We start from the raw sequence: 16,481 nt of genomic DNA, 5'->3' as shown, positions 1-16,481 counted from the left end.
CTGTGAGGATGAGAACACCTAATTAATTCCACCATAATTATGTAATACCTTAATTAGTAATGATCAGAGGAGAAGCTCCCCCACAGTGTTGTTCACAGCAGAGCATCAGTAAAGAGAAGCCACTAAAATGGCAACAGTTTCAAACCATCAATCCCATTATTCCCTTTTTTTTTTTTTCTGTGTAGAAGCAACTTGAATCTTAGGGGAAAGGGAGGCAGGGAGAGGAAAGGAAAGGGAGCATGTTCTGTGTGCCTCCAGCCTGGGTGTGGATCTTTCACATGGTAGTGTTGCATTTGAGGTTTCTGGGAGACAGCACAGCCATCCCTCTGGATTTAACTGCAACCATGGAAGTTTAAAAACATCATCATTCAGGCTTGATTTGTGTGGTGTTGATAGATAGAGGACAGTTATAACTGGAATAACGATCCTGGGAATACACAGGCTCTTGAGTGCCGGAGGGAGGGTTTGCGGTGCGCTCGGTGGCAGCTGAGCCTCCTGCAGAGGGGGCTCTTGCTATGGCTGCTTCAGCCTCTGGGAACAGAGAGGAGCTTCAGGAGTTTGTTCTCTGACAGAACGCAAACACAGCAACTCTCCCATGTTTTGCTAACTTAGTCTGGCACTTACTCTCCCATGTTTTGCTTACTTAGTCTGGCACTATGTATGTCAGTTTTTTTCCCTATGTACAAGGAGTGTTCCAGCATTGGTTTCTGGCCTTCTCAGCCTTTTCTTTCAGCACTACACTGAAACTGTTTCTTTGTTCTAGTTCATCTGGTAATCAGTATTATTTTTTGAAAACATTTTATGTATATCACACACAATGAGTACATTCATAATAATATTAGGGTCTTTTAATATTTTAAGTGTAATTTCTAATGGTCGAGCTTTTGTTCCTATGATAATTAACCCTAACTTTTGCAACCATACAACCTCTGGGTGAAGAACATTTTTCTGATATCCAACCTAACCCTCCCCTGACACAACTTCAGGCCATTCCCTCGGGTCCTGGCACAGGTCACCACAGAGGTCAGTGTCTGCCCCTCCTCTTCCCCTCAGGAGGAAGTGGCAGACTGCAGTGAGGTCTCCCCTCAGCCTCCTCTGCTCCAGGCTGAACAGCCCAGGCACGCTCCGCCGCTCCCCGCGCGGATTCCCCTCCAGCCCCTCCGTCCCGTGGGACGACGGCGCAGAGGCGCGCCCCGCGCATGCGCCGTGCCCCGCCCCGCCCCGCCCTGCCGGCGGATGTGACGCACGCGGCGGCTCCCGCACCGCGTCCGGCACGTGAGGGCAGCGATGGATGCGCTGGACCGAGTGGTGTGAGTGTGCCGGGAAACCGCTCCGGGAAACGGGAGGGGCGGCGGTCCGGGCGGGATGCACTGCGGGAGCCAGCAGAGAGAAAAGCCTCATGGAAAACGTGCGGGGGAGAGGAAGCCGAGCGCTGCCGTCTTTTTAGTGGTGGCCAAACAGCCCTTTATCAGTTGGTAGCTAAAAAAACCGCAATGACCTGCTGGTGTTGAATCTGTGTGTTTGCGTACACCTGAGAGAATTCATTTCTGACGTTTCAGTGATGCATGGGAAGAGTTACCATAAACTAAAACACCAGAAGTCCCACCTCAGCGTGAGGAGGAACTTCTTTACAGTGACAGGGCGCTGGAAGAGGCTGCCCAGGGAGATCCTGGAGACAGTCCAAACCCACCTCACATTCCTGTGGCACCTGCTCCAGGTTACCCTGCCTTGGCAAGGGGGTTGGTCTCTATGATCTCCAGAGCTCCGTTCCACCCCTGACGATGCTGGGATACCTCTGTGTCTGTGGGGGTATTGTTTGTTTTAAAGAAGAAAATAAAACTAATGCTTTACTGAGAAGATAATCTAGTGGAGAGCTATAAGTCTTAAGCCACGTAGCCACTGATGTGTCTAAGGGCTGTGCCCCTGCACAGACTGCGATATTTCACTTGGCTAGTGCCCAGTGTTCCTCACTGGTTCCTGACAACAGCTTTTATTCTGGGGGCTGTTGGTGGTTTTGAGGAACTTTATTTTCTTCTCATAAGCAAGTTTCTGGCTTGTTGAGGGAGCTGATGGTAGGGGAATCCTTTAGTCTGGCAGTAAGCTGAGAATTCTACTATAGCTTGAGCTCTAATTTAGCAGAAACTGAAAAGCACAAGACTGTAAAATCACCTTTGCTAATTTGGGGGGACAGAGAGGAATAGGAGTGGCAGTAAAAACACATTCACCTGAGACAGGGCTTTTGTCATTGATTGTAATTCTGCAGGTTGGGATTAGTTTGAGTCACTGAAACAAGCTACTTGAACAGTTTGTTCCAATTCTTGTTTGGCTTCACTGTTTTCTGTAGTGTCAAGTCTTGTTACATATATTAAGCTTTTCACTTTTAATTTGTTGTTACAGAAAGCCGAAAACTAAGAGAGCAAAAAGATTTCTTGAGAAGAGAGAACCCAAGTTAAATGAAAATACAAAAAATGCTATGCTCATAAAAGGAGGAAATGCAAATTTAACAGTGACCGAAGTGCTTAAAGACATTGTAAGTTGTTGGACATAGTATGCAACCTTCCTCTCTCTTTCTTATAATTTTCTGTCCCTATTGCACTATCAGTATTTTCATACTCTCCCTGTATCCCAAATCTCAGAATGACCTGTACTCCAAAGGTGTCATTACCTGCTTCTTAAGGAAGATTGCTTTCTTCCAGTTTCTTCTTTGCCAGAAAAGTTGAGCTTGCTCTTTTATTTTTTCACAATTGTCTAGTATATAAGTGAAGTGTTGCCAAGTCTGTTTGAAAACAAGAGGATTAGGCACAGAATTGGGACTGTATCACACAGCTAACTCATATCCCAAAATCCTGTAAGCTGACTGTGTGTATTGATAGGGAGCTTTCAGCCTCTCATAAAACTACCAGTCTTGTTTCTACCTAAAGGTACCAATCTTGTCTCCTATCTCCATAGCTCAAAATATTATAGCTGTTCCTACACTTGTTTTTCTCTTTGCTTTGTTGTTTTCCTATCCTTTTATGCTTCTATAATCAAGTTGTTTTTCTCTCCCTGTTTTTCCTTATGCCCCTTAGAAGCAGAGGGATTGCTTTGATTTCAGCTGTTTTGCAGTTAATTTTTTATTTCCCAGTTTCTACAAATAATTTCTTGTGCAATTAATTTGGAAACAAGATTGTCTCCAGCTCGAAGGGTATTACTGTGAGCAGGCCTTTTGAGGTACCTTCTTCTAGGCTGCTCTGCATAGTTACTGTTTCACATGTTCCTGTAAACTGTTGGGTTGTAAAAACAACAGTGCTGTACATGTTTTAGAGGTGACATGTGTTAAACTTTGTGTTTTGCAGTATGCTGTGAAGAAGCCTTTCGCTGTACTGTATAAAAGGTAAGTGATCTCACTTTGACATCTTTGAGTCTTCTGACAGACAGCTTTTATTTTGGGGGAGTTTCAGGGCATGAATAGAAATGCAGGCTAGCCTGGGGCCTTGAACAATGACGAGGGTGCAGAAGATGACTGATCATAATTTTCAAGAGACTGGAAACAAGCTACCTGTGATCAGCATTGGTGCTGAGCCCTGTTCTGTGGCAGCTGGTATGGAGCAGGATTCAGCTCTAAGTCTTGTTCAAAATGGGAACCCAGTGTCTGTATGAATGTAGTGTAGAAACAACTGTAAATTGTTGTCTAAATTTAATGAATGAACAGGCAAAGGCATTTACTCAGAGTGTCACTGGTGGTAGTGGTGGGGTGTTCTGCAGGTCAGGCCCCAGGAAACAGGAAATGTGGAGGAAAGTACTTGGAATGGCAGTGATGGCACTGAGGCATTCCTGGCAGTAGTCATCGGACTTGTGATTTGAACTCAAACTGAGCCTTTACTGCTGGGGTTTCTGGTAGAATGCAAAACTCTTTGTTATCAGAGAATTAATAAGAAATTGTTATCTGGACCTGTTCTGGGGGGTTTTTTGTTTTTTTGTTTTAGTTTGTTTTGGTTTTTTGTTTGTTTGTTTTTGGGATTGTGTTTTTTTGGTTTTTTGTGGTGTTTTGTTTTGTTTTGGTTTTTGTTTTTTAACTTGTTTTTTTTCTCCTCCTCTCAGGAAAAATATTACCAGGCCTTTTGAGGACCAAACATCATTGGTAAGTATAGACAATGTTTTCTCTTACAACAGTTTTGAGCAAGCTATCCTTGTGTGCCAAAAGATGAACCATCAGGAAAGAAGAATAGACTGTCTGCATAGAGCTTTGCTGGAACTAAGGGGTAAAAAGAGAGTCTATTGCTTTTGGAAGAGGCAGGCCACTCAGGAGGGCCTCAAAGATGTTGTGAGGGTATGCAGGGAGAAAATTAGAAGGGTCCAAGCCCAACTAGAATTTAATCTGGTTACTGCCATAAAAGACAATAAAAAATGTTTTTGCAATTAGATCACCGACAAACTGAGGGCTAAAGGGAATCTCCATCCTTTACTGGATGCAGAGGGAAACAGGGACAAAGGATGAGGAAAATGCTGAGGTACTTAGTGCCTTCTTTGCCTCAGTCTATAGTAGCAGCAGCAGTTGCTCTCTGGGTACCCTGAGCTGGAAGACAAGGACAGGGAGCAGAATGAAGTCCCCATAATGCAGGAAGAGATGGTTGGTGTCCTGCTACACCACTCAGACAGCACATCTATGGGGCTATGTGGGATCCATCAAGGGTGCTCAGGGAGCTGGTGGAAAAGCTCACTAAGCCCCTTTCAGTCCTTTAGCAGCAATCCTGACTGGCTGGCTGGAGGCTTTTTTTTAAGAGGGCAGTTTTGCAATGTGTGTGTTGTTGCAGGATATGCAGGGCACATTCGAAGAATTTGAGTTTTTTACATTTCTTTAATAAAATACACAGCTATTAGAGAGTGCACAGATATCAACACACAGTGACTAACAGAGCTGTATGAGCACATGTTTCAAAGGGAGTCCCCTCTGCTGTGTTCTTGGCCTGTCTAGAGTCAGCATTTCTCAGGGATCTGGTGGCAAAACTCAGTGCTGAGCTGTGTGATTTAGCCCAGTCTCTGCAAGTGTCTCTCTGACTCCCAGAGGGGCAGAGCTGCAATGTCCTCTCTGAGCTGCTGCTGTTGCAAGGGTGGGAGATGAAGTGTCCTTCTGTGCTTCACAAGTTCCAAGTGCAGGTGTATACTTGTGGGAAGCACTGGGTAAGTTCTCTGTGTGTGTGCATCACTCTTGATACACAAGATGAGAAGCTGCCTTGGGAGGTAGAAGTGCATAAAAAGACTTTGGAGCTGGACATCTTTAGAAAGAACTGCTGTAATGTTGGCTCTGGACATTGTACCATAGTAAGTTCTCTAATCTGTTCCTCCTGGGGAAAAGATCTCTGTGATAATCACCACTGGCTTGGTTTTAGGTAGCATCTTAGTCTTAAATAATAAGTTGACATGAAGCTGCTCTGTAGTAGGACTCTTGTGCCAAGTGCAGATGTTGTTAGCCTTGCTGTTGAGGGAATTAACTGGTTGTTCAGAAGCTGTCAGGCAAGGCCAATATGCTGCATAAAGCTTAGTTGGGAAACTACGATGAGACTTTAAAATGGTAGCCAGCTTGACAATACTTACTTGTCGGGCAAGTAGAAGTGGTTGAAAGTATCTCGTGTAGAACCAAATAACCAGGAATTATAAGAAAGGGTAATAGATAAAATGGCAAGAAAAAATTGCCTGACTTGTATTTTAAGATGTAATGGTAAATAAAAAAAGAAATTATTTGAATCTTGAATCCAGCTGTCAGTTTTAGCATAAGTGCTGAAAAACACTCATGACATGCTCAAAACTCTTCTGGTAAGTGCAGTTGTTCTTCTTATTAAGTAGCTCACAAACTCCTATGTTTGTGCCATATGCCTTTGCAGAATATTTTAAACCCCGTGAACTGCAACTCAAAAGTTTGATTATATTCTTCAATTGCAGGAGTTTTTTTCCAAGAAATCAGATTGTTCTCTGTTTCTCTTTGGCTCTCATAACAAGAAGCGACCTAACAACCTGATAATAGGTAATAAATCTCAGTTGGGTTTTTATTGGGATGGTAGGTGTAGTTTTCAGTGAATATTTAAATAGCTGGGTTTTCTTTTTTACTCTCACAGGTCGCATGTTTGACTACCACGTGCTAGACATGATTGAGCTGGGCGTTGAGAAGTTTGTAGCCCTAAAAGATATCAAGGTAAGGAATTGCTAATTCAGTATTTCAGCGACACCTACTGGTGGATTTTTTTGGTTGCAATTTTTTCTGTGCCCTGAAATGAACCAAGTTGTTTAAAAGATTGTTTCATGCCGTTTATGAGGATTGGTAATTTGTGTACTCCAGAATTTTAATTTTATGTTCTGCTTTTTAATTTAGTTTTGTTAGTCTATTCTGTCCCTGTTGATCACAGGTCACAGCAGTTTTTCTTTTCAGTGTTGAATGACTGGCCAGCTATTAAATCAATTATATGTTCCCTAACTGTCTGAATTTTTGTTGTTTTAAAATTCTTATTCCACAGAACAGTAAGTGTCCTGAAGGGACAAAACCTATGTTGATATTTGCTGGTGACATGTTTGATGTGAATGAAGAATATAGAAGACTGAAGAGCCTTCTTATTGGTCAGTATTTTGATTATTTGGGTGGTAGGATTGCATGGATCTGTAATAATATGATCTGTTGGGAAAAGCTAGTTTGTCAATAAATCCTTGCTTATGTTCAGCACAGAAGGAAAACAACAATGAGCACTTGTAGGTTTCATGTCACATAAAATTTAAGTTAACTAATTGTGATGCCTTTTAAAGGGAGGAAAAAAGAATGTTCTAAAAGACTCTGAAGATTAAACTTTATGATCACTAGAGATCATTACTTTTGTTGTGGAAAAACTGTCATTTTCCAAAACGTCTTGGCCTTATAATTGTACTGGGTTGTCACTTTTCTAACCAAATGTTCTGAAATATCTAAATTGAAATCAGTAGATTAAGTTCAGAAAGTGGGATATTTTTGCTTACAGAAAAGTCAAATCAGTCTAACTCAGCTTTTGTTTTTGTGTTGAAAGCATTTTTTTGTTGGAAATTCCCCCAATTCTAGCAAGCATGCCGTTACTTAGGATACTTGGAAAGAATACGTGCAGTGAAAATCAACTGTAGATAAGTTGTGCCCTAACTTTAAGGCAGGCTTGGAGCTTAGGAAACAAACTGGCATGAAGTTTTTTATTATCTTAAAGTTAGAGCCTCTGGAAGATAAAGCACATTGTAGTTTTATAGAAGCTATATGTAGACAAAGAAGTTACAGGATATTGTGTCTCTTGGCACTTAAAAAATGCTTCTTGCTTGGCAAAACTAGATCTAGTAAGTAGGGTGGAGTGATTTTTCTTTTTAATAGTTTTCCTAAAAGTAGATTAGGTTTTTTTTGTTGGTCTATTTTTTAAGTTCTGGTAAAATACTGAACCTGGCTCAGTAAGAGCAGTCTTGTTCTTTCAGTTCCTTTCTTGGGTTTCTAGATTTCTAGGCAAACGGGTAAAAGATTGCTCTTTAAAAACAGACCCCCTAAAAAAGAGAATTTTTTTCCTTAGTATTATTCTTTAAAGCAAGATGTTTCATCTGGAATGAGACTGAAAGGGAGCAGGAGAGGAGTAAATTTTCTTCCTCTCAATACAGCTGATTGGTTCTTGGGGATGAGTGAAAGGGTGGTAACTGAGCTTATACATCTTTGAAGATGCCTGAATACAAAGATGAGTAAGTTTTGCTGCTGCATGTTTGTGTCACTGTAAATGAGTATTTACACAGGAAGCAGGTGCATTTTCTGAAGTGTATCTTGTTCAGGCATCTGCACAGTGCTGGGCATCCAGATGTGCTCAAGCAGCCCGTGATCAAACAGCTGAAATGGCAGACATGCATAGTAAGATAGTTGCCAAATAACTGAGCAGTTCTTCCCCTTTCTCTTGATGTTCACCTGTCCTTTCTCCTCTCCTATTTATTAGCCATGAATGACTTGGCAGTCAAATGTACTCCACACCCAATCTTTCTTCTTGAACATATGCCAAGTACTCCAGGGCTTAATTATTCTACTGAGTTCTGTGAAATACCCAGATGCAAAGCAAGAGTCAAAAAAAAGGTTAAGGAGAGTAATGGCTTGAAGATACCATGCACAAATTAAAATAGTTTGGGTGTTAATCTGACCTGCTTCAAAACTGGCCTTAACCAATAAGGAAGAAGTGATTTGTTCTATTTCTGCAAAAGATGGTGCCCTTAAGCTGTTACTCTTGCTAAGAAAGATACAAGAATGTCTTTATAACAACAGCTGCAAATATTTTGTTGCTGTACCAGTATTGTTGGGATCCCAGAGGGAATATCAGATAGCTGACAGCTTCTTGTTGCCAAAGCAGTGTGATGCCAGTGATGCCGAGGAACAACCAAGCTTTCATTGGCTTTTGTGATATCAAAAGGGCTTATGTATGTTTGGACAATCATCTTACAGCAGTTTCTTGGTAAAATTAAGGGCAAGGGTGAATTATTGTCTTCATGGTAACCAAATGCTACAGTCTGGGTAAACTGTGAAGTGGAAGAAGCTGTTTAGGAGAAATAAATAACGGATGCATTTTCTTTCTGACCTGGAAGAGGAAGACATACCACTTTTTCTCTTTTGGTTTTCATTGGTCTCCAAGTGGTAGTGTAGTTCATTTAAATGATGTAAGTCTTGGAATGCATTTAATGAAATTCTAGTAATTTTTTATGCCTGCATCTATAAGATGTTTCAACTGTTACAACACTGTCTACTTGTTGTTAGTTCTGTTGTTGCTCATCTATTTTATCCTAAAAATGGCCAGACCAATATAGGGCATGCTTATATACTTTCTAAATGTTGGTTTGCAGATCTCTGCAATTTTAGATTGGCTGTCACCTTGGTCTTCAAACATCCTTCCTCACACAGACTCTTTTTGAGTGTTTGAAAATATTTGAGAGCTTTTTCTGGCCAGGAAAGGGATGGCTGGGAAATGTTTAAACTGCTTTCACGCTAACCAAAGCTACACAGAATACAGTGTTACCAGCTTTTGGATACAAATTGATACAGAAGGAGTTACATTCCAAAATCAATTAAGAATTTAATCTGTAAATAGAAAGGTCCTGAAAAGCTCTCTGTATGAAAGAGTAAATTAGACTTTCTGGAAACATGTTTGAGGACGAGGGGGAGAGAGAACTAGGAATGGAAAGAAAGGAGAAAGCAAGTCTCTAGTCCAACCAAAGCAAGAGTTGTAAATTAAGAGTATGTTTAAAAAACTTCAACTCTCTGGGTGTACTGAAGTGTAAGGTTTCTGCAGCTGTTCGGTGTTGCCAGGAAACAAATTCCTGACCACCTGCGTTTATGGGAAGAGATCATCCTGTGGGTAAAAGGATCTATGATGCCACAGGAAAATATGAAAGGGAGGTGTTGCCAATAAAACCACTGTGAATGTAAGCTTGTGTACCTGCAGAGAACTAACTGAAGGGAAAAAAAATATGCCATGAGTGAACAAAATGTTTTATTTGCAACTTTTCCTCTAACTACAAGTTAGACTCGAAATAAGAGAGTATTTAATTGACCAAGAAAGTTTCCTGGGCTGACTCCATCTGTTATTTGCCAGCCAAACTGTGTTTTGGATGTCACTCCAGTGCTTATACTCTTTCAAAAAGGTAGTGAAGGAAAAGACAAGTAGCCAAGGGATCTGAAAACAGAACAGAGCAGAAAAGAGTGATGTGTTTTGCATGTGTTAGCTGTTCTCCTATGTTTCAGCATTGCCCTGTCATGTTTATTAGCACACCTTGTTCCCTTGGTCAAGGTCACATTCTTTCTCCACACTCTGCATATGTTGGACAGATTGCTGTGCTCATTGCAGGCTCTCTGCTTGCACAGTATATTTTCATAGCCTGATATAAGAACCTTGCTAGAAGCAGCCCATTTTGTATTTAACCTGTATTTCAGCATTGTCTTTGCAAACTGGGCAAATATTTGAAGTGTCTTATTTTCCTAGATGTGTTGTTGTTATTAATAGGGAAAACATTAGACATAATGACAAATACTGCTTTACATAGAGGACAGGAGTACTTTGTTGTTAGAGACATATGAAAGAAATTCTATATCTAAACTTTTTCCCAAAGTCAGAGAGAGAAAATGTAGGTAAGAATAGTTGGAGTTTTGATCTGCTGTGTACTGGTTTTGATCCCTCTTTCTACTGTTCCAAATCTGGCTATGATTAGGATTTAAGTATTAGGTTTGAATGATGTCTTTAAATAGATACCTGAGGAAATGGCTTCTCTGTACTGATTGTGTTTGTCTGAGCATTGACTGGCCTAAACACCAAATAAGATGATTTCCCCCCCTGATTTTAGAGATGAATATTTAAAACAATAGACAATGCAATTATTCCCATTAGCTCAATAATGCTAAGTTACTTCGCTGAAAGTGTATTTGCTCGTTTCCATGCATTTATGTATAGGAAGTATATATATATATATATATATATATATTCCTCCAAAATTATCTCTGGGAAGTCACTGTGTTCCTGTCAGGATATCCACACACATTTGGATTCACCAGTGCACACCAAAACATGCGATGTTAAATTTCTGTCCTGTGTATTGGCCAGGCTGCAGTTTGAAGTAGGGGCTATTTCATGAGATTCCTGTTTCAAAATGGGCCCACATCACATCACCAATTTGCTACAGGTATCTGTTGGTTTTGTTTTCAGCCAAGAACCTGCCATTTATTCCTTTTAAATACTCTCTCAGATTTCTTCAGAGGTCCCACTGTGCCCAATATTCGTCTGGCTGGTTTAGAGTACGTTCTGCATTTCACAGCTGTAGATGGGAAAATTTACATGAGAAGCTACAAGTGAGTATCTGTTTTATCTATTTGTCTGGGTTTTGGTACAAAACCTGTAGTTGTTGCTCCAGTGTAATTTGTACAGTAGAAGAAAAGCGCTTGAGCCCTAAGTCTGCTGGCTCCTTCCTTGTCAAGCTCCTCCTGGCTCAGGATTGCTCTTTCATATGGCTTGGTTTGTAAAGTGGTGTGAATTAACCTAGTGAATTTTGGGTACTGTCTTAGACTTGATGGCCTTAGTCTGTTCTCAGGCTGATTTCTATGAGTCTCCTCACTTAGGTGTTTGCCAGGGAACAACAGGGGATAGGCTGTAGACAGAGATGTGCAAGGAAGACTAGGAAAAGGCAGGGCAAGAAAATCTTTCTTGTTGCATTGGTGTTCACCCTCACAGTCACTCCCTGCCTTAGGAGACTGTGAACATTCATAGCTTGTGTTCCGTGTGATTTTGATTTCTGTTAATACAAAATCATTTTAATCAGCTTCACTCTTAAAGAACCAAAACAGTTTCTCAGATAAGTGCTCAGGTTATTTTACTGTAAATTATAGTGAATATTTTTATGTCTAATAATACCCAGGGTGCTGTTTTGATTTTGAAAAGTGATATGGCTTTCAGGGTACTGGGACTGAGTTTTAAAAGTGATACTGATTATACTAGTCCTGTTAAAAAATAAAATAAATTACATTAGTCAGGTCATATTTTGGATGTGTTCAAATTGTAATGGGACTGATTTATTATAAATTGTTATTGATGGATGCCTTCCCAAAATACAGTAGTATTTTGAACTGCAGGATTGGACCTGTTAAGGAAGATGGATTAATCGCTAGTACAGGGGACAATGTTGATTTTCATTGATTTTTTCCCTCCTAGAGTGCTTCTGAAGAAATCTGGCTGTAAAATACCCAGAATTGAACTGGAAGAGATGGGACCTTCATTAGATCTGGTTATGAGGAGGACACATTTAGCCTCAGATGACCTTTATAAGCTGTCTTTGAAACAGCCAAAAGGCCTGAAGGTATGTACCATGGGAAGGGCATTGCTTTCAGATCTCTCTGTGAAGGAGAGCAAAGGCTGAAGTATTACTTGTTGTGTGTTTGACCAGAGCTTACTTTCATCGAGGCCAGCTGACATTCCTGGGGCCACAGCACTTCTGTGGTGCTCAGCTGGCAGCCAGACTCTCCTCTGGAAGCACGCAGAACACACAGCACAAATCTTAGTGTCTCCAACCAATGTATGAGGCCTTGCTTTTGGGCACTTGATTCTCACCAGAGCTCCTGGGACTGTACTCAGAACTATTAACATTGTTCTCCCCTTGCAGCCTAAGAAGAAAAAGAACATCTCCCATGATGCTCTTGGTACAACTTACGGTCGGATCCACATGCAGAAGCAGGATCTCAGTAAACTGCAGACACGGAAAATGAAAGGCTTAAAAAAGAGGCCAGCAGAGAAGTCAGCTCAAGATGGTGGGGCTACTCCCAAAAAGTCAAAGTCAGCTTGACTTTGAAAACTCTTTGTGCTTTGAAATTTAGAATATATGTTGTAATATAAATTGTCAGACATTAAAGACTGAGGTGCTGTTAGCTTTAGTTTTATAACAAAAAAATCTTTTAAATAGTTTGTCATTTTAAAGGGAACATTGGGGTATTGAGCTTTAACATGGAGCTTGGTTATTTAAAATAAAAAATATTATACACCTTTCTTAGTTTTCCAAAGCTGAGTGTTTGTTTCTTGATATTAGCAGTATATGGGAATCAAACAGGTGAGTCATTTCCTGGACAATTTCACAGAGTGGATTGGAAGGGACTGTAAAGATCATCTGGTTCCAACCCCCTTGCCATGAGGAGGGACATTTTCTACTAGACCAGGCTGCTCAAGGCCCCATCCAACTTGGTCTTGAACCCTTCCAGAGATGGGGCATCCCCAGCTTCTCTGGGCAACCTGTTCCAGTGCCTTACCACCCACACAAAAAAAGAATTTCTTCCCAATATCCCCCATGCTTTATGCTTTTAGCATAGAGGCATTTAAATTATGGCTCTAATGAAGCAACTTGCTGGTGGGAGAGGCTTAAATTCCTCTGTGCTGCCCTTCAGGTGCTCTCCTGTTGACCTGCAATCCCTCTCCAGGCTTTGGGCATCTCTTACTGGCATCAAACCAGTCAGGGTGGGATTGATTGAGGTTCCCTTCCACCAGAAACTTAAGTTTTATTGCTGTTTTCTTGGGAGCCCTTCATCAGTCAGTCCTTACACATTCTGTGCAGGATCAGAGCAATGAATGTGCATAATATGCACAACTTCTCTGTTCATTTATTGTTTATGTATTTCAGATTTTGCACAGCTGCAACACTCAATACATTTTCTAAAGTGGGAGCTCAATACATGTGTGATGGCCAGGCTTTGCTTCTCACTATTGCACTGGAGAAGTAGGAGCACTTAAGGTGTTTTTACTGTGTTCATCACCATGGTAGCAAAGTACCTGATATTTACTTTAGGCATAAATGGAACCTTTACAGGTTGAATCTCAGTTTTTGCTGCCTGATTTGTGCCCAGAATGGAAATATGTGAAGCCACCACTAAAGGTCCATTTTTTCAAATATTTTTTCTTCTTACCCTGCTTTCCTCCCAATTTTGTGCTCATGAGTTAGTGCAGACTCAGCTAGACTTGTATAAAGGGGATGAGAGTTCAAGAGTTTAATGAGACTTTGGTGTGGTATTCTGGTTTTGGAACACATTGAAAAACCTAGGTTTTTTAATTCTGCTTGTCTCTTTGGAAGCGGTTTCTCTGCCCTGTAAACATAATTGTTATAGAAGTATACACACATTACCCTGAACACAGCAAACTTGCTCACCCTACTTATGTTTTTAATATTTTTCTTGCTAGTTTTCTAATCAGCTGAAGTGTCACATCAGAAATAGGTGGTTTGTTATGTTCAGTTGTCTTCTGCATCGTGGATGGAAGCTGTTGGGCAGCTTTGCTTTCCTTACGGGAGGGCTGGAGCTGTGACTGTGCAAATGCCACCCATGACATTCTTGCAGTGCTCATTTGATAAAATTTGTAGTGTGAGAAGGGAAGGGCTTTAAAAGTTTGGGCTCATTTTGGGGGCACAAGCATATTTATCATCAATGTCTCTCTCCAAACCCTTTTCTCCAAACTATAACCATGTGTTTGAGAAATTGATGATTCCATAAACTTATTCAGATTTGCATTTCCCATTGTATCTTTCTGAAGTACAAATCACTGGGCTTTTGTCTGAAAGCTATAGAAGAACCCTACTAGCACTAGCTGTCTAGTACCCTACTAGCAATGCTGTCTTTTACAAGGTTTGAGTTGTAGAAGTAATACAAAATACTATAAATTAGTAAAAGCATGCCCATAGTTTAAAACACTGTAATTTTCCATATTTTCCTAATTTGGAAGCTAATTTTGGTGCTTAATTTGGGTTTTAAAACTTGACTTAGCAGTAATGTAGACCATCTAAAATCCTATTATCTCTTAATATAAAAAATGTAACAGTTGTTCAGTAGGAGCCCTCAGAGAGAAGCTGTTGCATCCTGGTGTGAGGTTTTTTTTAATGCTGCTACTGGTTTGCTCCATGTCTGAAGAGGAGCTTTGGACAGGTTAGGGCTACTACATCTTCCAGCCCCTGAGTGTGGTTACTTAAGGCTTCAGGGGGTGAGAAGTCCTTGAGCATGGGAAATCAGTCAGGTGGGAGAACCCAGGTGCATTTATTTGCCCTTTGCAGGTGGAATTTGAAGTGCCTGATGTCCCTCACCTGTGGCTGTTTGTGCGAATTCCCTGTTTGTGTGAATACCCTTTTATATACAGCTTTTTGTACTGGTAAAATACAGTTACATGGTGGACAGAATGTGTTAGATATGCAAGGCAAGGAGAAATTCTTCTGGATACAGTGTGAGGATATTTAGGTTATGCTTTTTCATGCCAATCACTTTCAGGATATGTTGTTAGCAAGGATTAAAATTTACTGTGTTTCTGAGAGATACTTTGTAGTACTCTAGTGCCATTTTGGTGCGAATTCTTGAGTGTGAAGTGGAAATGCTCTCAGAACAGAAATGAGCTGCTCTGGTCTCTGTATGATGAGATAGGATGAAGCCAAGCTAACAAATGAGATCACTGGTGCCCTTTGGAGAAGTTTCAGCCTTTCTGTGAAGCGCTGACAAAGCCACAGGGCTGGAGGCTGCTGTGATTTCAGGGGTTCAGCAGGTACAACCACTCATCTGCTCCATAGGCAATGGCTGCATTCCCAGTATCTGATTTAACTGAAGGTGAGTGGTGATAGGAGGGCTAAATATAACCTCTCTAGTGGAATGCTCCTATTTCCCAGAGTCTTTCAAAGTGCAGGGAAATTTGTCTGCATGAGGAACAGAACGTGCAGTACTCAAAGGGCAGCTGATGAAAGGGGCTTGATCTACCTCAATTGCTCCTTGCTTCCAGAGTTCACCAGGCTCTGAAAACACCTAAACATGGCCCCAGGGGTTGCCTGGCATAGGCAAGGCATAACAGGCATGCTCATCCCTTTCCTCTGGCTTTTTTCTTCCTGCCTCTCAACACACAGGAGTCAGCTTCATTTATGGCCTAGTAATAGCTCTGGTTTGAAGCAAATACATGTGGGCAAAGTGTGGCTCCTGAGGCTGTGCCTGTGCAGGAAGGTGAAGCTGCAAATAGGCAGTCAAGCCCACACTTTCTTTAGTCTAGCTGACAGGGTGGCCAGGGCAAGGAGGGTACAATTTGTGCCTTCTGTAGACCGCTGGTCTCTATGCTGATGTTGCCCAGCTGTGCTGCTCCTGGCTTTACTGCTACTGTTATCCAGGCTCCTGTCATTATAAGTAACTGATGATACACATGTAATATACAGCCTACCTGCAGTTTAAGGCTTCTTGGCTCTTTTTAGGTGTGGTAGAATTATAAAAAGTAGGAAGAGAGGTATATACTGAGTGCTGAAACCTGCAAGATTTTTGGGATTCCCACATTTTTGGGAATCTGTCCTGGGTGCACATAATCACAGCTTTAGCTCTGGGTTAGTATAATGTGACAGACTGAGCAATGAGGGGTGTGTGTTTGAAAAGGGCATATGAACTCTCTTCTCCTTCCTGGATTTGGTAGGTTTGAGCTTATCTTTACAGTTCCTTAGCAACCTTATTTGTTTTCAGTAAGTGCTTTCTGGGTTTGATTGTGAGGGTTTCCCTCCACCACTGGCTTGGTTGCAGCTGGGAAGGGTTAGAAAAGAGCATGAAAAGAGGACATGGCAGACACATCGAGTGTCACACTGACTGCTGCTTCCTTCAGCCAGGCGAAAAAAGGCTTATTCTAGATGCTATCAAATAAAAGGGAGCAGGGGAGCAGGGTAAGGAGACTAGAGCAGAACTCTGTTAGAGATATTTTCATTATTAAAGAGAAGAAAGTGGAAAATGTTAGCTGTGCATAATATATATAACATAGCCATACATAATACATGTTAACATGTGTATTACACATGGTGCAGAGAGTTCTCCCCTGTCCCCCAGTGTAATTTATCTCCTCCCTTTGAACTTTGCTAAAGTGCCTCTAGCAGTACTGACACATCCCAGATGCAATCCAAAAACATAGCTGAGAAATGGGTCACTTGCATCAGAAGTCAGATTTCCTAAAAATGTACAAGGAAAA

At 41.2% G+C, this 16,481-nt stretch overlaps 1 protein-coding gene across 1 annotated transcript; it reads left to right on the top strand.

Moving 5' to 3' along the window:
• Window positions 1-1,229: 1,229 nt before the first annotated feature.
• Window positions 1,230-12,521, top strand: RPF2 (ribosome production factor 2 homolog). The gene is made up of 10 exons (XM_066547105.1): window positions 1,230-1,310; window positions 2,398-2,530; window positions 3,336-3,373; window positions 4,081-4,120; window positions 5,920-6,001; window positions 6,093-6,169; window positions 6,489-6,588; window positions 10,735-10,837; window positions 11,694-11,838; window positions 12,142-12,521. The coding sequence occupies exons 1-10, from the start codon at window positions 1,288-1,290 to the stop codon at window positions 12,319-12,321; spliced, it is 921 nt and encodes a 306-aa protein (XP_066403202.1). The 5' UTR covers window positions 1,230-1,287; the 3' UTR covers window positions 12,322-12,521.
• Window positions 12,522-16,481: the final 3,960 nt, after the last annotated feature.

Source organism: Molothrus aeneus, chromosome 3, assembly GCF_037042795.1.
Source record: "Molothrus aeneus isolate 106 chromosome 3, BPBGC_Maene_1.0, whole genome shotgun sequence".
Lineage (NCBI taxonomy): Eukaryota > Metazoa > Chordata > Aves > Passeriformes > Icteridae > Molothrus > Molothrus aeneus.
This window is presented reverse-complemented; position numbering and strand designations above follow the sequence as displayed.

Coding starts and splice junctions, on each gene's coding strand:
- RPF2 (XM_066547105.1), top strand. CDS start 1,288: ATGGATGCGCTGGACCGAGTGGT. Junction 4,121..5,919: donor TTGAGGACCAAACATCATTG/GTAAGTATAGAC, acceptor CTTCAATTGCAG/GAGTTTTTTTCCAAGAAATC. Junction 10,838..11,693: donor ATTTACATGAGAAGCTACAA/GTGAGTATCTGT, acceptor TTTCCCTCCTAG/AGTGCTTCTGAAGAAATCTG.